We start from the raw sequence: 26,146 nt of genomic DNA on the forward strand, positions 1-26,146 counted from the left end.
GTTAGCTCCGAAATGTCGAGTTTGGTCTAGATTGACCTTTCTTTTGTGTCTGGAGGTTTTAGATATCTTTCCGAGCCTTTTGTGGGTTTTGACTTAAAAGGGCTTTTGGAAGTGGGACCCACTTTTTATCGAAATGACCTTTGATGGAAATTTCGACTGCGCCGTTGAGTCTGGAATATCGAATTTGGTATGGTTGCATATCTCGTTTGCGTGCACGGGGTTCCGAACGAGTTCGGAGCACCCCGTCGGGATTTTAAGTTTTGGAAATGTTGCTGATTTTCTGCAATAAATTGCAGAAAATCTGCAACATTTCTCAAATTTCAAACCCTCATCTCTCTCTCATCTCTCAACCGATTTGGGTGATCCAAAAGGCTAAGTTGTGAGATTTTTCGAGGACAACGCGTTGGTGATCTCGGATAGTGATTTGGAGTCCCCGTTTGAGGTAATTTTCGAAAAATACCTGCTGCCAGACCCCTTTTGTGACTTGATTTTGGAAATTTTTGAGACTTGTTTTCTTAGCCATTTTAGATCCGATTTTGGTGATTTTGAGGCTATCTTGAGTGGTTTTTCGAGGAGAACATTGTGGTGTTGTTAGATTTTACTGTAGATCGCCCGTTTTTGGTAAAAACGCTGAATTAGCTGCTGTCCCATTTCTATTCTTTTGAGAAAAATTGGGTTTTAGTTGCTTGTTGATATTGTGTTGTTCCCGAGCCCCGAATTGTGTCCCATTTTGGGACATGAGCTGGGGGAACTGGTTAGGACCCACTTTTGGGGTTAATTTCGGAATTTCCTGCGCGGGTCCCACGATTCCCGTTTTGACTCCAAAATTGACCCGTCTCTGTTTGTTGTGATTTTGGTGTCTAAACGACCGTATTAACGTTGTGATACTATTTTTGATAGCGGGGAAGCGTTTCGAGACCGTTCATAAAGGGAAAGCTCCGAATGAGTGATTTTGGAGCGCGTGTGATCGGCCTACAGGTAGGCTACGGTTTTCCTCTCTTAGATTGAGCTCGAGAATGTGAATGCATGTTGATTAGTTGGGATTTGGGTTGGGTAGTTATTGAATCTTGCATAGGTGTTAAGAAATCATGTTTTCGGCCTATTTCGGAATTATCGAGTAACTGTGAGCATGCTTTGTGTTTTTAACGGATCCTCCTCGATATGTGGAGTGCTTGCATGCTTAATTATTGTTTATTTGAAGAATGTTGGGCCTTAGTTTAGGTTTGACTAGGGCTTGCCTTAGAAATACATTATTCGGATCCAATAGGCCTTAGTTTTGCCCCGACGTCGCTCGGCCGGCTTAGATCCCTGTAGACTGGTGTAGCAGACTTGAGTCTGATAGTTTGGGCCTTAGTTAGGCGATACTCTTTCTCCGACTATAGTTACCTTATTTTTCCCCGATGTTACGGCTTCACAAGTTACATCGGCGACACTAGTTCTACTTCGCGATTTGAATTTGATTTTTGATTTGGTTCCAAGGACTTACATTGATTGGCTAAGTATGGACGGCGTTCCATGGACATTTATGAGTGTGGATCGATTAGGACTCTTTCAGCAGCTACATTGGCACTTTATAGAGCATCCGGTTTAAGGTCCGGCCTCTATTTCCCAGATACTTATATAGAGCATCCGGTTTAAGGTCCGGCCTCTATTTCCCAGATACTTATATAGAGCATCCGGTTAGAGTTCCGGCCTCATATACTTGATATTTGTGATTGATTACTTGGATATTTCTTGTGAGCATCCGGTTCGAGGTCCGGCCTCCGTACTGTCAGATTCTACTAATTAGGGTTGAGGTTCTGGTTTGATGTTCTTGTTCTTGGGTTCTTTTATGCAATTCTCTTTAGTTATAGTTATTCTGTGTACTCGTCGGGCTTATGGGGGTCCGTTCGGGTTTTTATTTAATTTGGCACGAGTGTACCTTCTGGGCTTATGGGGGTCCAGTTAGGTGTAGTTACTTATAGATTACTTTAGTTAGTTCTTTATACACTCGTGTGCATTCCATTGTTACTTAGATTTCCGCTTTTGACTTCGGTTTGTGTTATTCCTTCTTTTCATATTGCCTTTACTTTTCAAGTTCAGTCGGCCTATGATGCCTATTGGGTACCTGTTATTTTGGTACTCATGCTACGTCTACATCTATTTCGTGATGCAGGTCCGGGCACTAGTAGCCAGCGTTGATCGAGCTTGGAGCAGATTGATCCGGAGACGGGAGTGAGCACACGACGTTTTGTACTATTTCAGTCTCCATCTGTATATATAGACTTGTCTTTTACCTTTCGAGACAGTCCAGTCTCTGTTGTCCACTTTTGGGACTTGTACTCATTTTGTTAGTAGCTCTGTACTAGTGACTTCCAGGTTTTGGGAGGGATCTTTATTTGTCTATATGTTTTTGGTTTGCTTCCGCCTGTTTATATTGTTATTTGTCTACTCTTGTTTAGTTTCTACCCTCAGACCCATTACTTGTTGTTCCGGGTTACGGGTTGGCTTACCTACTGGTGGGTTATAGTAGGTGCCATCATAACTTGAGAAATCGGGTCGTGACAGCCCCTCTCCTAGATCTCGCTCTCTCACTCGCCTCTGTCACTTTATACAAAAAACGCAAATTGTATAAAATGTGTTTGTGTTTGTATAAAGCGAGAGAAATTGTATATATACATATATTTTCGTTCCCCTCTCCCAGATCTCGCTCTCTCACTCGCCTCTCTCACTTTATACAAAAACGCAAATGTATAAAATGCGTGAAAATTATATATATACATATATTTTCGTTCCCCTCTCCCAGATCTCGCTCGCCACTCTCCCAGATCTCGCTCGCTCACTCGCCTCTCTCACTTTATACAATTGATCTTTTTGTATACGTATACCAAAGCAGATTATACAACTACTTTCTTTTGTATATGTATAGCGAAATATACATATTTCTATTTGCTATGGAGCGCAATTATGCAAACTTTGTTATAACATACAAATATGAATTTTGTGTTTGCTATATGTGAAAGTTGCTCTTTGATATGGGTAACAAATGGGTTGGGTAAAATATCAGTTTACCCATATTTGTAACCATATTTTCATGAGTAAATAGTACTCTACTTAAGAATTCAATATGGAGAAAACATTTTAGGCTTTTTTTTAGATGAAAATGCTTCATTTAATTTTATTGTATCATAAAAGTAAAAAAAAAAATCCTATAACTTTTCTATATAAAATAAATTATGGAATAACAAGGGGAAAATATTTTTAATTTCAAAGTAAATGTATTTGCATTTTAGGACTAAAACATGCTTAATGCCATTTTGAACAATGGCAATACTAATTACATGATTTGCTTATTTTACACTATTATTTATTATCCACTATAAAATTAAACAAATAAAAAAATATCATTATAATTAACAAAAGAAATGTACATTTAAAATATATATTTTTGGAGGGCCAAAGACTTTACATTTTCACTTACAGAGAAAAATAATTAGTTCTATAGAAGAACATAAAAAGGAAGAAAGTTACAATATTTTTAGTAATATCATGAATTTTGAGTGAATAAAAGTTAAAAGGTTAATCTATTTGGCTAATCCATATTTTACCATATTTTTATGGGTTGAATATGGTTATCAACCCATATTTTACCCATGTAAAAAATCACTCACCCAAGCCATTAAAATATGAATGGATTGGACGGGTTACCAAAATATGGGTTCATTTTGCTGGCACTACTTGTGATGGTGACTTGGTGCTACACTTTTAGTCCACAAAGTTATGTTATTTTCAGTTTAGTCCCTTCTTCATTGATAGTCTAATTAGAAATCTTTCATGTTTACAAATTTTATCCTTTCTTATTATGTTTTCCTTAGTTAATTATCATGTCTTTTTCTAATTTGGAAACTACCCCATAAAATTATAATTCAATCATTTTTTAACTTGATCTTGATGATTTTTAGAACTTGTATAAAGATACTTGAGTGTTTGTAACTTGAAGAAAAATTTAGGACATTTAATTCACGTATTTTCTTTGTTTTTTTTGTTAGAATTTTGTTGGATTTTCTTGAAATCCTATTTGTAGTTGTAGAATGTATGAGTTGTGATAAGGATATGCTTGAGTGTTTGTAACTTGAAGAAAAATTTAGGACATTTAATTCACGTATTTTCTTTGTTTTTTTTGTTAGAATTTTGTTGGATTTTCTTGAAATCCTATTTGTAGTTGTAGAATGTATGAGTTGTGATAAGGATATGCTTAATTCTCTCGATCAATCAGATTTAAGTGGCAAGACAATATTTGATTGGTCGAAACATATCACTTATATATACGTGACACATTTTCATTGACCCTTGTTTTGACTAGGCATGCTATGTCATCTTGATATGTGGCATGATTTTACTGGCTCTTTCACCTGATTTGGCATTCCACGTCATTTGACATGTGCCACTAATTTGAATTTTTGGGATAAAATGGCATCTTAGGCTTGACGAAAGTGGGTTCATGATTTGTAGCCCAATTAAATATACTAGCACAATCATATTTATTGAACTTAAATAATTAATTCAATTATATTAATTGTTAATATTTATTTGGACTAATGTATCTCTAAAAAATATTCTTTTTAAAATAAATTTTAAAAAATAGAATAAATAAATTGAAACGAAGATGATATAAAATAGAAATCAGAAACATTACTCCTATAATTAGTAATGTATGCTAATTAAATTATTACATATGACTTATCAAATTTTGTAACTCTTTGGGTATTACAGAAAACTTAAATGTGTATCATTTAAATATTAAATGAAGTATGTGTATATTATACATAGAGAGATGAAAAGTCTTTTCAATTAAGTTTAGTTATGATTACTTTTAATAAAAGAATAAAATGATTAATCAACTTTTAAAGGATATTTTAGTAATTCAATAGATTTATCTACCCAGTGAAATTTTTTATTTCAATTGCATGACACTATCACTATAGCTGTAATTTGTAAATATCAGACTCTGCAGAAATGAATTCCTCAGTTGTCTACTCTGTGCATAAAATAGATGTAGTAATCATCTTTAAAACTAATACAAGTATATACTTTTAAAATTTTCAAAACAAGGCTTAGATTGTTATTAACTAGGAAACTTATATTTCTATGCAATGAAAAGATGAGTTGTAACCCAAAGCTACCGAAGTTACCAATATTCTATCAATAAGTTCATGACAAATAAAATCAAAGTAGGACATAGTTATATCAGCTGAAAAAAACTATATAAAACAAAGTTCTACAGAGGAGTTTTTACTCCATTCCAAACACATGGCGTTGATGGTTTTCCTGATTACGCTCTTGTTCGTTGTAAGTTCTCATTTATCGATCATATTAGCTACTGATCATCTTTCTCAGCAGAGCAATTCAGAAATCTATATTGTTCGCGTTGAATCATCTGATAATTTACATGCCTCACACCAGTATTCATTATTGTCTGATGTGTCCTTGCGTGTAATATATTCCTATCGGAATGTTTTCAATGGTTTTGCGGCTAGATTATCACCAGATGAAGTGAAGGGACTGGAAACGAAAGATGGCTTTATTTCCATAAGACCTCAAAGGGTATTGCGAGTACAAACAACTCACAGTCCTAGCTTCTTAGGATTGCACCAAAATTTAGGCTTCTGGAATACGTCTAACTATGGTGAAGGTGTGATTATTGGTCTGTTGGATACTGGAATTTATCCGGAACATCCTTCGTTTGACGATGAAGGAATGCCTCCTCCTCCTGCTAAGTGGAAGGGGAAGTGCGAGTTTAACTTCACAGCATGTAACAACAAGCTCATTGGAGCAAGAGACTTTTTGAGTGTTGAAGATGGGACGCCATTAGATGAAAATGGGCATGGTACACATACTTCAAGTACGGCTGCTGGAAATTTCGTTGATGGAGCGAATGTGTTTGGCAGTGCTAATGGCACAGCGGCTGGCATTGCACCTCGTGCTCACTTGGCTATGTACAAAGTTTGCAATCCAAGTGGCCTGTGTTCCGAAAGTGACATGTTAGCCGCGATGGATGCTGCAATTGAAGATGGTGTTGATGTAATATCCATTTCTATTGGTGGAATTTCTACTCCTTTTTGGGATGACAATATTGCACTTGGTGCATTTAGTTCTATGGCAAAGGGAATTTTCGTAAGTTGCTCAGCTGGAAATGCGGGTCCATATAATGCTACCTTATCTAATGAAGCCCCTTGGATTCTCACTGTTGGTGCTAGCACGATCGATAGACAAATAAAGGCAACTGTGGCACTTGGAAACGGCGTAGAATATGATGGTGAATCAACTTCTCAACCAAATGATTTCCCTCCAACATTACTACCAATCGTCTACCCAGCATTGAACAGCACTTATTTTGGTGCTTTCGTTTGTAGTCCAGAATCACTTACAAATGTTGAAGGAAAATTAGTGTTGTGTGGAGCGGGTGGCGCAACAGCAATTGAAAAAGGACAGCCTGTGAAAGATGCTGGTGCTGCTGGCATGATTCTAATGAACGGAGATATTGAAGGTTACACTATACCTGCACACGATTATGTTCTTCCAGCAACACGCATCAGCTATGTCGATGCACAAGATCTCATAGCATATGTAAACTCGACATCAACCCCTATGGCCAGTATTTTATTTAAGGGCACTGTAATTGGAAATAAACATGCTCCTACAGTTGCTTTCTTTTCGTCCAGAGGCCCAAGCAGAACAAGTCCGGGCATATTAAAACCAGATATTATTGGCCCGGGATTCAATATCCTTGCAGCTTGGCCGACCTCCATAGAAAACAATACTCGTACAAACTTGACATTTAACATGATTTCTGGCACATCCATGGCTTGTCCTCACCTTGCTGGAGTTGCAGCTTTGCTTAAAAGTGCTCATCCAGATTGGTCTCCTGCTGCTATTAAGTCCGCAATTATGACCACTGCTGGTATAGTTAATCTTGGCAATAATCCAATCGAGGATGAAAGACATTTACCAGCTAACATATTTGCAATTGGAGCAGGACATGTGAATCCGTTGAGTGCAAATGATCCTGGTCTAATCTACGACATCCAGCCTCATGATTACGTGCCTTATTTATGCGGCTTAAACTACACAGATCAACAAGTTAGCGCAATCTTACAAAAGAAGGTGAATTGCACAATTAGTATACCCGAGGCAGAGCTAAACTATCCTTCATTTTCGATCAAACTTGGATCAGAGACTCAGGAATATACAAGGGCTGTGACTAATGTCGGTGAGGCCAATTCGACTTACACTGTGGAGATTTCACCACCAGAAGGAGTTGAGATAACTGTGAGTCCTAGCAATTTGCACTTCTCTGAAGTAAAGGAGAGGATAACCTATCAAGTAACGTTTAAACGTTCGGCGTCTGGCACTGTCAGCAACGCGAACTTTGTGCAAGGATATTTGAAATGGTCATCAGATAAGCACTCTGTTCGAAGTCCCATTGCAGTTATATTGGATTAGTGAAAGCACCATCAGCCTTCTCAATAAATCCTAGAAGATAATTATGTATACCTGCTTGAGATTTGAACTTGACTATATAACACAATTTCCTTTCTTCTTGCAGTAACTCTCTTTAATTATTTTATGATGGTATAGAGTGAATTTCAATTTTGATGAAATTGAATTAAAAAAACTTAATATGGTCAGTGGGTGAAATTTAAATACGATACGACTATAATATTAAATTAAGTGACTTTCCCATATGGTATGTATCAGTGTTTTAAAAGACTTCGTTAGGACTCGCCCTGGGGCAGGACTCTAGCAAAACATCCCAAAACTCAAGTGTGAGGCTTAGTTCTATAAGAATTACGCCCGACTGTACTCCCTAAGCACGCCTAACGCCCAACACTCAGGGCTCACCTAATAAATCTTAGACAAATTATACGTTAAAATATTTAGTTAACATTGTTGACCCTCATAAATCCTGAATAAATGAATGATACTTCATAATTTTTTAATCTACAGAGATAAGAAGATTGAGAGTAACTCAATTAACAAGTTGTAGTATCACATCTTTACTATTTGATAACATTGTGAAAGTGATTATACATTACATAACATTTCTTTTAAAAATACGTAACGAAATTTTACTTTTTCACTTATCATTGATCTTCATGGTTTTGTCATAAATCTCAAAGTTATCATATTTTATTTAGCTATTTGAAAGTAATTTTATTGATGATGGAGTGATGTTTTTATTATAATACTAGTAAGTTTTTTTTTTTTTTAGGGGGTGAAATGTATAGTATGATAAAAATATATATTTAGAAATAATGACTCTTTTATTATTAAAAAGTTAAGATATTAGATTATTTATACTTGTATAATCATGTTAGAAGTTTTATTTTCTATGAGTTTCATTAATCATGTTTGTAATTATTTCAAACTTTGATGTATTATTATACTATATTGTAAATTAAAAATTTAAAGATCCATAGGGCTTACGCCCCACGTCTCGAGGCTTACGCCTCACCCTATACTAAATAAAACGTCCCGCCTCATGCACCCACCTTTTAAAACACTGGTATGTATACTAGGTAGATTTCTCTTAATAAAATTGAATTTTATTGTTGTGTTAAGAGTTAATTATATTTCATCCCTATTTTTTTTCAAATTACAAAAATTCCTTAAATTTGATAGAATATGGATACATCCCAAAATGCCTCTACACATATCGCATCTCGGTTTCGGATATATCCCTCAATGTCCCGGTATATTGCGTCTCGATTTTGGATATATCATTCAATGTCCAATACATCATGTAAAGTGATGTATCTGAGAATATGAGAGAGTAGAAAATATGGAAAAATAAGTTGTGTATTTAGGTAATTTAATTACCAATATCTTTTTACACAAATCCCTTAATGTTAAGAGCTAATTACATCTTATCCCTAGTCTTTTCCAAATTACAAAACATCCCTAAAATTTGGTGAAATCCGGATACATCCCAAAACTTTGCGATACATTGCGTCCCGATTTTGGATACATCGCTCAACGTCCCGATACATCGTGTCTCGATTTCGAATACATTACTCAATGTTCCTATACATCGTGTATGTCTCAATACATTGTATCTGACCGATGTATTTGAAAATAGGAGAGAATAAAAAAATTATAAATTTTTTTAAATGGTATGAAATTTTAGAAAATATGATAACATAAATCGTGAAATTAGGTAATTTTTCCTCTTAATATTAGCAAAATATGTCTAGTCAAATCAAATGGTAGGGAACCTACAGATGATTGGACATATGGGGAAGTATGTATTTGTGTGTAAAGGTAATAAAATTAGCTAATAAAAATATAATTCATTCAATTGAGGAAATGACATATATAGACAACTGCTAATAACTATTAGCAACACATAGCCCAACATTAATAAGCATTAAATAGACAAATAAAGTATTAGCACAAATTGTCCTAAAATTAATTCGGCATATTAATAGGCATTTTTTCCCTCCATTATGAAACCAGCAGTTAATTATTAGCATAAATTAAGGAGACATTGTTTTTTTTTTCATGGGTATATTTAACTCTTGTATTGATAAAGATGGTCATTCATTTTCCATGAAATTCACCAATTCAAAATCAGTGTATCCAAAAAAATGAACGCACTTCAACAACAAACAGAGAAAAATAGATGACATCTTTGATAGTTTTGATTCATCATAGCGAAGAATGCGATAGTAAAAATTATTTTGTTTATTCAACAGAAGGGGTGGCTATTACAACAAATATTGATTTTGATTGATTCAAATTAATTTCAACCCATCCAAATGTCGATACTTTCATCAATTCCTTTGGATTTCATTATTAGATTAATAGGTAAACAATTAACTAAATTATCTTTTATCACATGATTAGTTTTTTATCACGTGAATGAACAATCATGTATACAATGCATTCATGTATACATATTCGTGTATTCATTCACTAAAAATATATACACTGAATCGAATAATCTTTTATCACATGAATGAGTTTTTATCATTTGAATGAACAATCATGTACACAAAAATTCATGTATACATATCCGTGTATTCATTCACTAAAAATTTGTATACATTCCATAATCTTCCTTCAGTGTGTAAATGAGGATTGCACTTGGAAATTAAAATGCTCAACATTACACAAGTAAAAATTATTCAAAGTTAGACGATTCATCACTTTCTATAATCCTTCTCCTTCTAGCAACATCAATTGAAATAACTCTTTTCTGAATTTTTTTTATCAACAACACCAACCAATTCACATTGTTTACCTTTAAATTATCCTTACTACGAATCGGCTACCGCGAAGAACTTGCATGACTAAAATTTGAAGTTTTGGATGGTGATTCAACAAAATCAAAATTAGAATCTCTTTTTTTAGGAATAATTCTAGGAATATTTTTCTTAACCATGGCAATTGATACCAATTACTATCTCCTTAATTTTCACCCAAATATAAAAACTTTCAACTTGAAAAATTAAAAAACCAAAAAAAAAATTAACAATATAAAAAGTGAAGACATGCAAATCTTCTAGAGAAGATATAGCATCAACTTTTAACACTTTTGTTTAAAAGGATGAAGAAGAATGATATAAATGTTTACATTATCAATAAATATTCACCAATAAAAGAAAACGTGCATATGAGAAAAGAGGAGAAAAAAAAGTGAACAAAATCCCACTTCCCCATAAAACTGCAACATGCTGCCACCAACTTTAAAAAAATAATTAATTTAAATATAAATTACTTCCCATATATTAACATGGGTAAAAAGGGCCAAAATATGCCAATTTTATTTTTAAAAATCCTTTTTTTGTTATAAAAATAAGAAGGGGCTATATGTTGCCAATTAGTTAAAAGAGAGTACATGCTGTGCCATTTTTTCCATTCAATTCATCTAAATTTGGGTGGGCCATTATGGGAAAATATGCATTTGTGTGTAGAGATCATTTCAGTCCAATCCATCAAAAATTGGGGTGAGATATAATCCAAGTTGATTTATGAGAAATTTTGTTAAAATATTTATAGAAAAATATTTTTTTATTTGATATGTTATATATAGTCCTAATAAAGAAAAATAGTTTTATTAGATACTAAAAATTACAAAAGAACAAATAAAGTAACTAAAACTCAGTAAGAACTAAGCTAGGTGAGCCGCATTTTAGCCTATTTTAGTCAAACTATTTTTAAGCGGGTTAATAATCCATCCATTTATTAATTCAATTTATTTTTATCCGCTCAATTCAATTCAACTCGTCCATTTAACATTTATATGTATGTTATGTGACAAAAGTCTTCAGCCTGCAAATGATTGGTTTTTACAAAAAATAAATAGGAGTAATTTCTAGTCGGCTGACAACCCAAAAAGCTCCAGATGCCTACGCCTTTATGGGGCGTTTATTTCATAGCCCAAAAGGGATTTTTAAATTAATCCAATTGGAACGTCAATAATAATTTAAAAAACAGTTACTTTCTCAAATTTCTAAATAAATAAAAGTAACTACTAAACAAAGAATATATAATAATTATCGTTAAATAGAACACCAGAACAACATCCACTAATTGATGAATAATTCAAAGCTATACGAAACCAAAATTTTCGAAAGTTAATTTGATTAATTTTTAAACTTAAATTAGATTACATTAATTTGATATTTTAAATAAAAAAATTAAATATTCAAAAAACTATAAAAAAAAAATACTATAAATTCTCATCTTTTGCATATTGATGAAAAAATATATCGTAAAATATTAATCAAAATTATTATCGTTTGACTCTAAAACCATGGCAATTAAAAGTGGACGTAGGTACCTCAAGTCAAAATAACTTTTGCACTATTATAAATAGACGTGGTTTAACATAATCTCTTGCAGAGGGAAAGAAGCATACTTACAGAGCATGACTCCAGCACTAGTTTATCAAAGTGTTGTTTCCATATTTTTCCTTCAATCCTTGGTTATATTTGCAAGTTATGAAAACAACAAAGAGATTTACATTGTACATCTAGGCTTACCTGATGAAAATCAATTTTTCTCTAATTTTGAAGATTTGCATGATTGGCACCATTCATTTTTGCCCTCAAACACAGACAATTCTTCCTCTTCGCGTATGGTTTACTCCTATCGCAATGTCCTCAATGGCTTTGCTGCAATGCTAACACCAGAAGAAGTAACATCACTTCAAGACAAGGAGGGGATTATATCAGTCCGGCCACGACAATTACTGGATGCACAAACCACTCATAGTACAAATTTCTTGGGGCTACACCAGAACTTAGGCTTCTGGGAAAAATCAAATTATGGAAAAGGTATGATAATTGGAGTTTTAGACAGTGGAATAACGCCTGATCATCCATCCTTCCATGACGAAGGAGTGGCCCCTCCACCTGCTAGGTGGAAGGGCAAGTGTGAGTTCAACTTTACGGCGTGTAACAACAAACTCATTGGAGCAAGATATTTCCATGAATTTGGTAATGGGACGCCACTAGATGAAAATGGTCATGGTACACATACTTCAAGCACTGCCGCTGGAAATTTTGTGGATGGGGCCAACTTTTTAGGCCTGGCTAGTGGCACAGCATCTGGTATGGCTCCGCTTGCACACGTTGCCATGTATAAAGTCTGCAACGCTAGTCTTATTTGTTCTGAAAGTGATATATTGGCTGCGATTGATACTGCAATTGAGGATGGAGTCGATGTATTATCATTTTCCATTGGAAAAAATTCTACCAATTTTTGGTCAGAGGTTGTTGCACTTGGTGGATTTACTGCTATGCAGAAGGGGATTCTCGTCAGCTGCTCAGCTGGCAATGCAGGTCCCATACCAGGCTCTGTGTTTAATGGAGCTCCATGGCTTCTCACTGTTGGTGCAAGTACTACTGATAGAAAACTAAGAGCGACGATACGTCTTGGAGATAGCAAAGAAATTAATGGGGAGTCAGCTTTCCAGCCCAAAGACTTCTCCGAGACCCCATTACCACTCATTTTTCCTGGAACAAATATCAGTGATCCGACTGCTGCATTTTGCAACACGGAGTCACTGAAGAATATTGATGTCAAAGGAAAAGTTGTGTTGTGTATATCTGGTGGTAAGATTACTAGAATTGGCAAGGGAAGTTTCGTGAAGGATGCTGGAGGTGCTGGAATGATACTCATGAATAGTGAACCCTTGGGGTTCACTATCTTAGCTGATCCACATGTTCTTCCAGCAGCACATGTCAGCTATGCAGATGGACTAAAGATCAAAGCCTACATCAATTCAACATCAAAACCTCAGGCCACATTTTTATTCAAGGGAACCATATTTGGAGATGATCATGCTCCAGCAGTTGCTGGCTTTTCAGGCAGAGGCCCAAACTTGGCAAGTCCTGGTATCTTGAAACCAGATATTATTGGTCCTGGTGTTAACATTCTTGCTGCATGGCCAAAATCCATTGAGAACAATACCGACACGAAATCTACTTTTAACCTTTTATCTGGCACCTCAATGTCTTGTCCTCATGTATCTGGAATTGCAACATTAGTAAAGAGTGCACACCCTGATTGGTCTCCAGCTGCTATCAAATCAGCAATCATGACGACTGCTGATCTTGTGAACCTCGGTGAAAAACCAATTGAGGATGAAAGGGGTGTTCCTGCTGACTTCTTTGCCACTGGTGCAGGACATGTTAATCCGTTAAGAGCAAGTGATCCAGGCTTAATCTATGACATTCAACCTGAGGATTATGTTCCTTACTTATGTGGCTTAAACTACTCAAACAGAGCAGTTAGTATGTTTGTATTGAGAAAAGTGAACTGCTCATCAGCCATTCCTGAAGCAGAACTAAATTATCCTTCCTTTTCAATTGGACTTGGATTAGAAGCTCAAACATATACGAGGACTGTGACTAATGTTGGTGAAGCTGTCTTGTCTTATGTTGTGGAGATTGTGCCACCACAAGGAGTTGATGTGAGAGTTGACCCTCCTCTATTGAATTTCTCCGAGTTGAACCAGAAGAAAACATATCAAGTAACATTTAGCCGATCAAGTACTTCAACCATCAATGCCACTTTTGTTCAAGGATACTTGAGATGGACTTCATCCAAGCACTTCGTTAGGAGCCCAATCGTAGTTACCTTAGAGTAGTGAGGAGGATTAATTTTCATAACTGTTTTCCATACAACAATAGGGATATCTTACTTCTCTTTCTAAGTTAGTAGATTAGATTTACCTTCATGTACTTTTAGAAGCCACTCAATTTGGTTTCAAGTTTTACTTGTCCATCTATTGTACGTTCCTTCAAATGCATATCGAAATGAGTATCTTTTCGTTAAACTTTACTGAAATGCTGTAAAAATATATACATAATCAATGCATGGAAACGATAACTACATGTAAGCTTTGTCATGGGTAACCTTAAAATAAATGGCAAATAACATGATTTAACTAGCCAAACGACATGAATAGTGCAACAGTTATTCAAACCTGGCTATTTTAAAAGCCATTCAGAGGCGGATGCAGCTTTAAGTTATTGGGTTCGCCTAAATCCATTACTCCCAATGCGGAGCATAAAATTGTGTGCATCCACTAAAATTGCAACAAATTTGTAGATACAAGCTTAAATCCTGAATCCGCCTCTGAAGCTACCTAGTTATTCCTAATTCACAGATATGTCACACACATTTTCTTGTATACGATAATATGAACATTTATCATCACAGACTAAATGTCAGTTGACACTGTAACAGATCATTTTCTAAATATTTCCCAGCCTGGGAAATTAGTTGACAATGAGTTTGTCAACGCCTAGTCCATGGTGATTAATGACACCTCTAAACGGTGTCCATTAGAATATGCTAATTTTAATTGCATAAATTTCACAGAAAAAGGTAGAAAAATTAAATGAAATGGAACCAAGTTTTAACAAATGTTACTTGTGAAACCTTTGTGCTTACTGGTTCATTGGATTTCATGCTTTTGGAGTTTCATTGCCTCTAATCATTGTGCATTTCATGAACTTATCATTCATAACAGAATGCAAATCCTTTGTTGAAACCGAGCAAACCCCACAAATATTCTACTTTAACCACAAAGCAGAGAAGTGATTCTTGAAGTCATCCACAATGCTTGTAAGCAAGTCCTTGGATTTATTTCCATCAGAACAGATTCCTCCTACAATAAATATTCAGCCTGCAAATCATTGGTTATTCCCAAGTGAAACATGTTAGATGATCAAAATTAGTTTGTTGCCGCCTAGTTGAAAAGATTTTTTAATTGCAATAAAAACCAAAGCAAGCTCCAAATGGCTTGTCTTAGGCTTTCATTTCTTAGCTCAAACAGAGATTGCGTTTCAAGCCAATTGGAGAGTTCAGAACCAATCACATCCTTCTCAAAACTTCAGTGTCACTCAAATTCTTTCGATTACTTCAATACTGAAGACACTGTTAAAAAAAATGATGACAAAACCAATCATAAGAAATTAACACTATATATATGTGGTTTACAAGAAATGTGTCTCATTAATTAGCACTCATAAACATGGATTTGAAACTTCTTTTAAGTGCCATCTTTACTCTCAGTCTTTATTCTTCAGCCATACAGGCAAGTAATACCAATCAGCAGAGCAACTCAGATACTTACATAGTCCATCTTGAGTCTTTTCATGGCCAACTTTTCTCTGACTTGGATAGTTTACAAATGTGGCACCATTCTTTTCTGCCCCCAAAGAAAACGAGTCTAAATGATTCTGCATCCTCGCACATAATTTACTCTTATCGCAATGTCCTTAATGGTTTTGCAGCTAGACTAACACCAGATGAAGCAGAGCTACTGCAGGAGACAGAAGGGATCATATCAGTGCGGCCACAAAGGCTGCTGCATGCACGGACCACCCACAGTACTCATTTCATGGGGCTGCACCAGAACTTAGGCTTCTGGAAAAGTATAAACTATGGTAAAGGTATGATTATTGGATTTTTAGACACTGGGATAACACCCGATCATCCATCATTCAATGATGAAGGAGTGCCTCCTCCACCGGCAAAGTGGAAGGGCAAGTGTGAATTCAACTTTACTACAGCCTGCAACAACAAGCTCATTGGAGCTAGATATTTCCAGGAGTTTGGAAATGGGACGCCTTTGGATGAGAATGGACATGGCACACATGTTGCAAGCACAGCTGCTGGAAACTTTGTTAGTGGTGCCAATGTTTTTGGACTTTCTAATGGAACAGCTTCTGGCGTGGCTCCCCTTGCTCATGTTGCCATGTATAAAGTCTGTGACGCTAGCGCTGCTTGTTCTGAGAGTGACACATTTGCTGCTATGGATGCTGCAATCGAAGATGGTGTTGATGTAATTTCTATTTCCATTGACGATATCTCTAGACCTTTCTGGGAAGACTCTATTGCACTCTGTTCATTTACTGCAATTCAAAATGGCATTCTGGTGAGCACCACAGCTGGTAATATGGGCCCAGAACATGGCACAGTAGCAAATGGAGCTCCATGGCTTCTCACTGTTGGTGCTAGCACCACTGATAGAAAACTAAGGGCAACAGTACTGCTGGGGAACAGTGAAGAAATTGATGGTGAATCAGCTTTTCAACCTGAAGACTTCTCTCAAACTCTGCTTCCATTAGTTTACCCTGGAAAAAGTTCTAGTGATCTGATGGCCCCATTCTGCAATGCCGAGTCTTTGAAAAATATTAATGTGAAGGGGAAGATAGTCTTTTGCGAAGATGGTGGTAAGATAAACAGACTTGATAAAGGACATTTTGTGAAGGATGCTGGGGGTGCTGGAATGATACTCATGAATGAGGAACCACAAGGCTTCACTATACAAGCTGAACCTCATGTTCTTCCAGCAGCACATATCAGTTTTATTGATGGCCTGAAGATCAAAGCCTACATAAATTCAACATCGACCCCTGTGGCTTCCTTTTTGTTTAAAGGAACTATATTTGGAGATGATCATGCTCCAGCAGTTGCAGCCTTCTCATCTAGAGGCCCTTTTCCAGAAAGCCCTGGCATATTGAAACCTGATATTATCGGTCCTGGTATTAGCATCCTTGCAGCATGGCCAACGTCTGTGGAGAACAATACCAACAAAAAGTCTACCTTTGACACACTGTCTGGCACTTCAATGTCCTGTCCTCACCTTTCAGGAGTTGTAACATTGATCAAGAGTGCACATCCAGAATGGTCTCCATCTGCTATCAAGTCTGCAATCATGACGACCGCTGATCTGGTAAACCTTGGAAATAATCCCATTGAAGACGAAAGGGGCCTCCGTGCTGACTTCTTTGCAACTGGTGCAGGCCACGTTAACCCAGTAAGAGCAAATGATCCGGGACTGATCTATGACATCCAACCAAATGAGTATATACCTTATTTATGCGGATTATACCCAAGTAGAGCTGTAAGTTTGATTGTTTTGCAACAAGTGAACTGCTCATCAACTACTCCTGAAGCAGAACTAAACTATCCATCATTTTCAATTAGACTTGGATCTGATTTACAAGAATACACAAGGACTGTGACCAATGTTGGGGAGCCTATATCATCTTATACTCTGGAGATTGTGCCACCCCAAGGAGTTGATGTGAAAGTTGAACCTTCCACCTTACACTTCTCAGAGATGTACCAGAAGAAAACATATCAAGTAACCTTTAACCGATCAATTTCAAACATTAATGCCACATTCGTTCAAGGATTTGTGAAATGGACCTCATCCAAGCACTTTGTTAGGAGTCCAATAGTAGTTACCTTGGTACCATGAAGAAACTCTACAAGCAACTCCACACTATTCTATACACCAACTATAATTTCTTGATCTCAGGACCGTACGATAGTTTTATTTGTGTATTCCTCTCATCAGTTTTCCTAGCAGCTTCAGTTAGCTTGCTTCAGCTATTGGTGTTAATGAAAGTCAATAGTTCCATAGGTTTGTTCTAGGTGTCTTTAAAAGTTCAATATGGAAATAAGTTGCATTGACTTAACTCCATAATGAACTCTCCAACAACAGCCGCTCAAAACATGGGGAGCATCTCCTTAATCTAGATTCTTGTTTATCTCACTACAAAATCCTAGTAAGAATCAAACTTCTGAAACGCATAGACCTGTTGTCATCACAAACGTTCAACGAACACAGCAGAACTAGTATGGAAGTTTGTCATTTCCAAAGAATGAAGTTCCAAAATGAAGTTAGTCTAGCTAGTTCTAACACAGGTTGTGAACCACCAAGAACTAGTATAATGAATGTTTTTGCAACAAAATTTACAAATTACAGTAACTTACAGAGTACTAGGACATTGACTTAAAGCAACAATATACTCGTATGTATGGCTGAACTAGATATATCAAGATTGCACGCTTATTATGACGATGCCAGTGCAGGCTACTTTAGTTATCTGGGTCCTGAAAGCTCAATTGGTTCAAAAGTAAATGAGGATTCTTCATGAATATCACTAAAATTCCTAGAGAAGCTGAAAGCCCTTGTTTGACATGTGTTGCTTCCACCTTGTGATTCGTCCACATGCCCCATTTGTTCTGTAACACCTTCCAGGATTCTCAAAACTTCCGACATCTTAGGCCGATTATTGGGGTTAGATTGAGTACACTGTAGAGCCACTTCAACTGTTTTCTCTAGCTCCTCTGCATTAAAACATCCTCTTAGATCCCTATCCGCAAGCATTTCCACTTTCTTTTCCTCAAATAAATTCCGGACCTGTAAATTGGACAGGTTGTCAGAATGAATAGGCCCGAATAATAGACATAACAAACTCTGAGCTCTATCATGTTCTGAAAATCTTTACTCCACATAAAACAGACTGAGAAGGAAGAAAAATCATAATTGAAGAAGCATAGAACGGGTACCTTTTTTCACACAACTATTCTAGCATAACACATGGTTGTTCAGACTTACATGATAATGTAATAAATATCAACCAAATAAGTTAATCAAGGGCTTAAAGTATGCAAGTGTAACATTATATGTGATAAAAAATCAACCAAATAATTTATATTTAAGGGCTTAAGTATGCAACAGTAAGGTAATACACAGCAATAATTTTATTGCACTGATCAGTAAGTGATTCAAAAACCTTGAATATGTTGTCCATAATTCCTACAGATCATGAACCAGATTATGCAGTCAGTAAAAAGAACAAGTTTTCGAGCAATGATTCAGAATTTTGGAACTGTACTTCTCTCATAAGATGTGGAGCAACTTCTGCGTTAGACACTAGTTATTGCGTCAATTTTAGTGAAAAATTTCAAGTCAAATATTGATATTGATTATGACTCAAACAAAATCCTGCAAGAAGATTAACTATTAACCGGTTAATCAAATAAAGTCTAGAAATTATATGCACAACTATATAAAGCTTCAAACAGTAGGAGGGTTAGAAGCTACACACCCGGTCAAGAATAGTTCCTTTCTGACCCTGACCAATTCCTGCATCTAATGCCTTGTGTCCTGTAATGAGTTCCAAAAGTAGTATCCCATATCCAAAGACATCTGTCTTCTCAGATGATTGACCAGTTGATAAATACTCTGGTGCTATATGACCTATAGTACCACGAACTGCAGTTGTAACATGAGAATCTCTACAGTCTAAAAGCTTAGCAAGACCAAAATCACCAACAACAGCTTCAAAACTTTCATCAAGCAGAATATTAGCCGCCTTAACATCTCTGTGAATTATTTTAGGATTACACTGTTCATGCAAATACAGAAGACCTCTGGCAGCTCCAAGAGCTATATGCATGCGCTTTCTCCAATCCAAAAATGGTTTATCCCGGCCATTGTCTGGTAGATAACAAAAGATTATGTGAGAACAGAGCAAAAGATACACAGTCACTACATCAAGCTAATGCGTTTACATTCCAATAATTCCAACTTGATTTTGTGTTCATATAGCTAAAAATTGACTTGAATTGGTCATGCTAAAAATTAATGACAACACGACAGTTACCTTACTGCCAAATAACAATTTATTTTATTCATGGATAATGTAAGTTGATACCATAAATGGCATTAGAGTTTCAGAAGATGGATAGAAACTGTCACATAAAAATTAAGCTTAATAGCACGTAAGGTCGCAATAGATTGCTAGAGGCATGCCTACTTAGGTAATGCACTACATCAGGAGTCTTAATTGCAATGGATACAAAAAATTCATATAGTCAACCCCAACTAGATTGGGTTTGATGCATTGTTGATTGATATGTTGATAATAGATTTCATTCCACTTTCACAAGAAACATTGACAATGTAAATCCAATTTAACTATCTAAGATAATCAATCAAAAGTTGTTTTCATCATAGGGCCCTGGTGTTTTCAGATGTACAGTAAAAATATAGCACAAAGTCCTCGATTTCCATAAACCATGACCTTTCAAGAGTTTTTGCCAGATTAACATTGAGAGCACTAGGAATAATTGAAATGCATATGTTAAACTTGATCAGTTTACGAAATCCATTGTGACAAGAAAAAAGAATGCTTCAGCAAAAGCACCAAGCAAATATACTTCAAAGCAAACCTCTCAAGCAATCGGCAACGCTCCCATTTGGCATATAAGGGTAAATAAGTAATCTTTCCTCGGGAGTCGTACAGAATCCATACAGACGTAGAAGGTTCCGATGCACAGCCAAGCCTATCATCTCAACTTCTGTTTGAAACTGCACTTCTCCAGTGAAACTTGGATCTCTTAATCTTTTGACAGCCACTACTGTCCTATTTGGAAGGTATCCTTTGTAAACCACTCCAAATCCACCTTGTCCTAGTATGTTCTTAGAGCTGAAATTACCAGTGGCAATTTGCAGTTCACGAAATGAAAATCTCTTCAGGTGGCCAGTGGCGAACTCACAATCGTGTTGCACTGCAGATCAAATGATCAGAGACTCATAATGTATCTAGTCTTAATTTGCAAGAAATCGGAGATGTGTTTCTAATCTTGTAATTACCATATCCTGTGAGGACACGAGATCTGTACCAATGCACCAAACAAACCAGAAGCACGACTGTAACTATGAATGTGCAACTGACCCCAACGCTAACAGAAACAACCCATCGATGATGATTGGTAATCCTCTTGTCTGAAGATGTTTCTGCATGGTAAAAATAGAGTTTGATTAAAAACATCAGCCTCAATATAATGACAAGTTCTGGTAAAATTTCAACAATACCATTTACTGGTTTTGGCACACCCCCACAAATTTGCGTGGTCAATGCAGAGCAAAGAAATCTGTTTCCTGCAATACTAAGGCAACAACCAAATTATAAGCTGAAATAGAATACAAAAGAACCCGAAGGGTTGCTAGTATGATGCCAGGGGGAAGGTAATCAACAAGCATTGCAAGTAGAATAGAAAACTTCTATAACATCAGATATTATCTCAAGCAAATATTCTGCTTGACATTAGCATATTTAGCAATATAGGAATTATATCAAACAAACATCATGGAAGTTCCATTAGACCAGGTAAGAAGATAATACTTCAATGATAAGATTTGAGATATTACTTCTTCTTTTTTTGATAAGGAGATTTGAGATATTACTTCTTCTTTTCTTCTTTTTTTTGATAATGAGATTTGAGATATTACTTTCAGGTCTGCAAGAACTGACTGCTGGTTTCCAGTGAAGGGACATACCACAACAACAAATTGGAATGCAAGATAACAGTTACTAAAACTATAGAAAGCATAACTTTATTACGAGAGAAACATTATGTGTGGCACTGCGCCATATGGCATGTTGCAGATGCAACAATATTGAATCAAGCTTCTATTTTGCAGTTGAATTTAAGATCAAGGTGTTTATCTTAAACTCCATTAATGAATAAGATTCTGGCACAGTACTGTGGCATATACCATCCTCCTCATAGTAAAAGTGTAAACCCTGAATTCCTTGATTCATCAAACTAGAGACCCGAAGGATTCTTCCAGTTCACCGACTATTGAGGACCAAACATTGAGACAGATATAATAATATTTCCTTGGATCTTACCTGTAGTCTTTGGCCAAAATTTTTGGAGTTGGACCACTAAGGTTATTGAATGATAAGTCCCTACACAACACCATCCACAGTTTATTTAACTCTCATATAGCCCTTGTATTGGACATATAAATGTCATGGATGGAAGACATACAAGAATGAAAGACCTGAAAGGTATGCCACAGGTTTAGGAATTTGTCCAGACAATCTGTTCCTGCTAAGCCTCCTGAGAATTTGACACACCAAAGGATTACATACACAGCCAACAAGGGGAAGTGTAACATACGAGTAATAAAGATAGAACAAAATCAAGAGTTTAGCCTACACTCACAAGTAATTTAAATAAATCAGGCGACCCAACGCCCTAGGAATTCCTCCATCAAACTGATTACCAGACAAATCAAGGGTCAGCAGTTCAGTGAGCTGTCCAATTTCAGTAGGAATTGGACCAGATAAATGATTATTCTGCAACAACCTACAACAAAAACCAATGCAAAAATGACTTCAACAGATCATATTAAAAGATATTTTTCAACATATCTTGCAATTAAATCACTTAATGTCACTCTTAATAGTATTAGTAATTATTAAACTAAAAGTACTATGTGATTTTAACTTCAAGTATCTCCAAGATATATGTGAGCAGCATCACATCAAAATAAGAATAAAGTGGGAAATTCATGTCAAATTAGTCTTACATTGTCCGAAGATGAGTTAAATTCCCAATACTAGGCGAAAGTGTGCCAGATAATCCCATACTTGCCATTTCACTGCCAAGAATATATAACCAAAGAATAATAATAAATTATTTTCACAGAAAGGGAAAAGAAATGGACAAGATGTAACAGAAAGGGAGAAAACTCACAGAGAAATAACAAAGCCTTCTGAAGAACAACCAACCATGTACCAAGTACAAGGATCAACAGAATTTATATCCCATCCATCTAACACATGGTATTCATCTCTCATTCTATTCTTCATAGACATCAATGCTGCCACTGCTTACCCCACAATAAATTCAACAAATCTTTAAGTAAAGTTACCACTCTAAACTATGAAAACATAAACAAATAAATGCTTATAAACAGTGCTAAGCAACAAAGTTTGGATTTTTCACTGGAAAAAAAACAACAAATGTTTGGATTGTAGTAAAGTTTTCATCTTTACCACTCTAAACTATGAAAACAAAAATAAACAAGTGCTAAGCAATAAAGTTCGGATTTTTCACTGGAAAAAAAAAGAATGATTGGATTATAGTAAAGTTTTAATCTTTACCTTCATAGTTGACACCTTTAGGTGAAAGAAAACCCATGGAAGCTGGAGTGGTGGCCACCCAATGAAGAAAAAATGAGAAAATGAGTAGCAAAGTTGCCATTTGGATCCAAAAAGCTAATTACCCAAAAGAAAGATTTTGGTGCAGAGCTTTCAGAAAAAGTCCTTTTTAGAATTCATCATTGTGCAGCAGTAGAGTAGCACATAAAAATATATTTCCCTCGAGCTTATAAATGGCTGAAAAGTCTTGTTTGGTTTTTTATTTTTTAATTAAGAAAAGAGAATCCGAAGTATTAGTACCAATTTAACTATAAAAATTTGTTACTTTGTAAAAACTCTTCAGATTCATCCTACTAAGAGATGTAAATTTGTACTCTCTTTTTCTTACTGTCATTTTCCTATTTGTGGAATTTTTCTAAATGTTGTTGTTGTTTTTCCTTACAGTCATTAATAGTCCATTGAATAAATAGTCCCTCAACAGGCCAAATGGGAAACCCCACGAAATCATTGCAGAAAGAAGCACTTTTTAGTATCATAAGCAGGATATGATATGATGGATGGAATTTAATAAATTTAGTTCAAATCTTAAATTTATATATAAATATATGTATAAAAATTAGAACCCAATTACTAACCGTGAATATCTCTATCATTGAATTTAAAATTTATAAAGTTTAAATTATTATTCCACCTCTAAACTTATATGATGCAAATCTGAATTATTCGGATCGATTAAAAAAAAATTCTTCAAAAAGAAAAACTGGGGAGAATAAATGGAAAATATTAGTCTTATTCATAATGCAAGCAAATTGTAGTACTGTAAAGATATGACACTTGAATCTAACTTAATCCCAAAAGCTAAAGATAAGCTGGCTCATGTAAAAATATGACACCTGAACCTAGCCAAACTCAAAAGGTTAGCTCATGAGGGAGATTTGTCCAAGTCCATACAAGAAGATCAATTTTCCATCCCTCTAATGTGGAAATTCTTAACACTCCTCCGCACACCCAGACCTCAATCGGAGCGTGAACACCTTTAAACGGGGGTCCAACATCAGTGAACAACAAATTGATATGAGTCTGGATCTGATACCATGTAAAGATATGACAATTAGACCTAACTCAACCGCAAAAGTTAACTCATGAGAAAATGTTTATCCAAGTTCATATAAAGAGATTAATTATCCCTCTACCGATGTGAAAATTCTTAGCAACTTCTCCTCGTAGTGATTTTAAAAGTGGGTTGGAAAAGAAAATTAAGATCAAGTCTTGAGATTTGGGGAGTGTCCCCTTGTCTTCCGTAAGAGGACAGCAATAGTGTGTTTCCTATTAGATAAGCAACACTGTAAGGATAGTGAACAGAGGGTATTCATTGGTTGGACTGTATTTTAACCAATTAAAAGAGAATGTATTGTGGGTAAAGAAGCACCGAATCATTTCATATAATAAGTTTTGAAGTGCGAGATACTTTGACCCTTACAAATGAAACAGACAATTAGTACAGAATCCCATACACACCCAAAAACTAATCTATTTTTCTCTAAATATATTCATTAGACACAATAAAAATATATATTATACTATTTATTTCCTTTCTAACATTAAATTATTACTCCCTCAGTCTCATTTTATGTGAGGTAGTTTGACTCGGCACGGAGTTTAAAAAAGAGTGAAAGATTTTTAAATTTTGTAGTCTAAAATGAATGATAGAAATTTGTGTGACTGTAAATCATTTCATTAAGGGTAAAATAGATATCTTATAGTTAAATTGTTACTCCCTCCGTCCCATTTTATGTGAGGTACTTTGATTCGACACGAAGTTTAAGAAAGGAAGGAAGACTTTTAAAACTTGTGGTCTAAAATGAATGATAGAAATTTGTGTGACTATAAATCATTTCACTAAGGTAAAATTGACATTTTATAGTTAAATTGTTACTTTATATAGAAATATGTCATTCTTTTTGGGACTGACTAAAAAGAAAAGTAAGTCATATAAATTGGGACAGTGGGAGTACTTAATATAGAAATGTGTCATTCTTTTTTGAACCGACTAAAAAGGAAAGTAAGTCACATAAATTGAAATAGATGGAGTATTTTTTTTGAATCCTCATCACATTGAAGCTCAACTAATTTAAATTTGTACCAAATAGATCTTGCTCAGCGAATCATTTCATATAAGTTTTGAAGTGCTCGCCATTGGTGTTTACTGTGGGGATAGTTTGACCCTTACAAAATGAAACAGATTGTTAGCACAGAATCATATACACACCCAAAAAATAATCAATCACTCTCGTTTGAGAAATTGCTTTCGAATATCACTTTCGTTTCTTTCACGAGTTATACAGAGTTACAGACCCATACAAACCCTTCTGTGTTGTTTGTGTTTAATTATGATATTTGATTATTGCATTTATAGCTTAGTTTCTTTAATTTCATAATAATATTGTAAGTGGGTATATTGTATAGAAAAATAAGAAATTTCTTCTATCCAATAATAGTTGTCCACTATAAACTTGACACCTCCCTTAAGAAACAATAAATAATAGGGATAATATTAATACATCATTCTTTGACTTGATTAAATTTAATGCTTTAAAAAATGTGTTAGATGGTAAATAGCGTTTAATAACAAGGATAAAATAGACACAAAAGGTAAATTATCTCTTAATTTTCTAAATTGAACAAGTACTGTTGAACAACTATTGTTGAACGGAAAGAGTAACAAAATCTTTTAACTCAATGTCTTAATTCATTTTTAAAAATGAGGTCTCTATGAAGAGAACAGGTCCAAACCAAAGGTTGTCATGAAATGAAAAGTAGGAAGCATCGGGAATTAAGGTTTTTATGACAAGAACAGATGAAGAGGCAACAAAATAGATATGTTTGAT

General features: G+C 35.4%; 4 protein-coding genes across 6 annotated transcripts; 3 read left to right on the forward strand and 1 right to left on the reverse strand.

Moving 5' to 3' along the window:
* Window positions 1-5,289: 5,289 nt before the first annotated feature.
* Window positions 5,290-7,482, forward strand: LOC125836325 (subtilisin-like protease). The gene has a single exon (XM_049515509.1). The coding sequence runs from the start codon at window positions 5,290-5,292 to the stop codon at window positions 7,480-7,482; it is 2,193 nt and encodes a 730-aa protein (XP_049371466.1).
* Window positions 7,483-11,911: 4,429 nt separating this feature from the next.
* On the forward strand, window positions 11,912-14,137 carry LOC125836326 (subtilisin-like protease 4). The gene has a single exon (XM_049515510.1). It carries the CDS (start codon window positions 11,912-11,914, stop codon window positions 14,135-14,137), a length of 2,226 nt encoding a protein of 741 aa, XP_049371467.1.
* Window positions 14,138-15,529: 1,392 nt separating this feature from the next.
* On the forward strand, window positions 15,530-17,767 carry LOC125836327 (subtilisin-like protease). Its single transcript, XM_049515511.1, has one exon. It carries the CDS (start codon window positions 15,530-15,532, stop codon window positions 17,765-17,767), a length of 2,238 nt encoding a protein of 745 aa, XP_049371468.1.
* A 450-nt stretch (window positions 17,768-18,217) lies between these two features.
* On the reverse strand, window positions 18,218-23,448 carry LOC125836683 (probable LRR receptor-like serine/threonine-protein kinase At5g45780). Of its 3 annotated transcripts, none has more exons than XM_049515894.1 (11): window positions 23,262-23,448; window positions 22,852-22,984; window positions 22,685-22,756; window positions 22,318-22,461; window positions 22,154-22,212; window positions 21,999-22,058; window positions 21,179-21,244; window positions 20,957-21,100; window positions 20,533-20,871; window positions 19,407-19,798; window positions 18,218-18,715 (listed from the first exon to the last, which is right to left on the reverse strand). In XM_049515894.1, the coding sequence occupies exons 1-11, from the start codon at window positions 23,359-23,361 to the stop codon at window positions 18,395-18,397; spliced, it is 1,830 nt and encodes a 609-aa protein (XP_049371851.1). In that variant the 5' UTR covers window positions 23,362-23,448; the 3' UTR covers window positions 18,218-18,394. The 3 variants fall into 3 exon arrangements, with proteins under 3 accessions (XP_049371851.1, XP_049371850.1, XP_049371852.1); XM_049515893.1 differs by having other exon boundaries at window positions 21,179-21,252; window positions 22,141-22,212; XM_049515895.1 differs by lacking the exon at window positions 21,179-21,244.
* Between the last annotated feature and the right edge of the window lie 2,698 nt (window positions 23,449-26,146).

Source organism: Solanum verrucosum, unplaced genomic scaffold, assembly GCF_900185275.1.
Source record: "Solanum verrucosum unplaced genomic scaffold, falcon-dt-bn FXZP01000278.1, whole genome shotgun sequence".
Classification (NCBI taxonomy): Eukaryota; Viridiplantae; Streptophyta; class Magnoliopsida; order Solanales; family Solanaceae; genus Solanum; species Solanum verrucosum.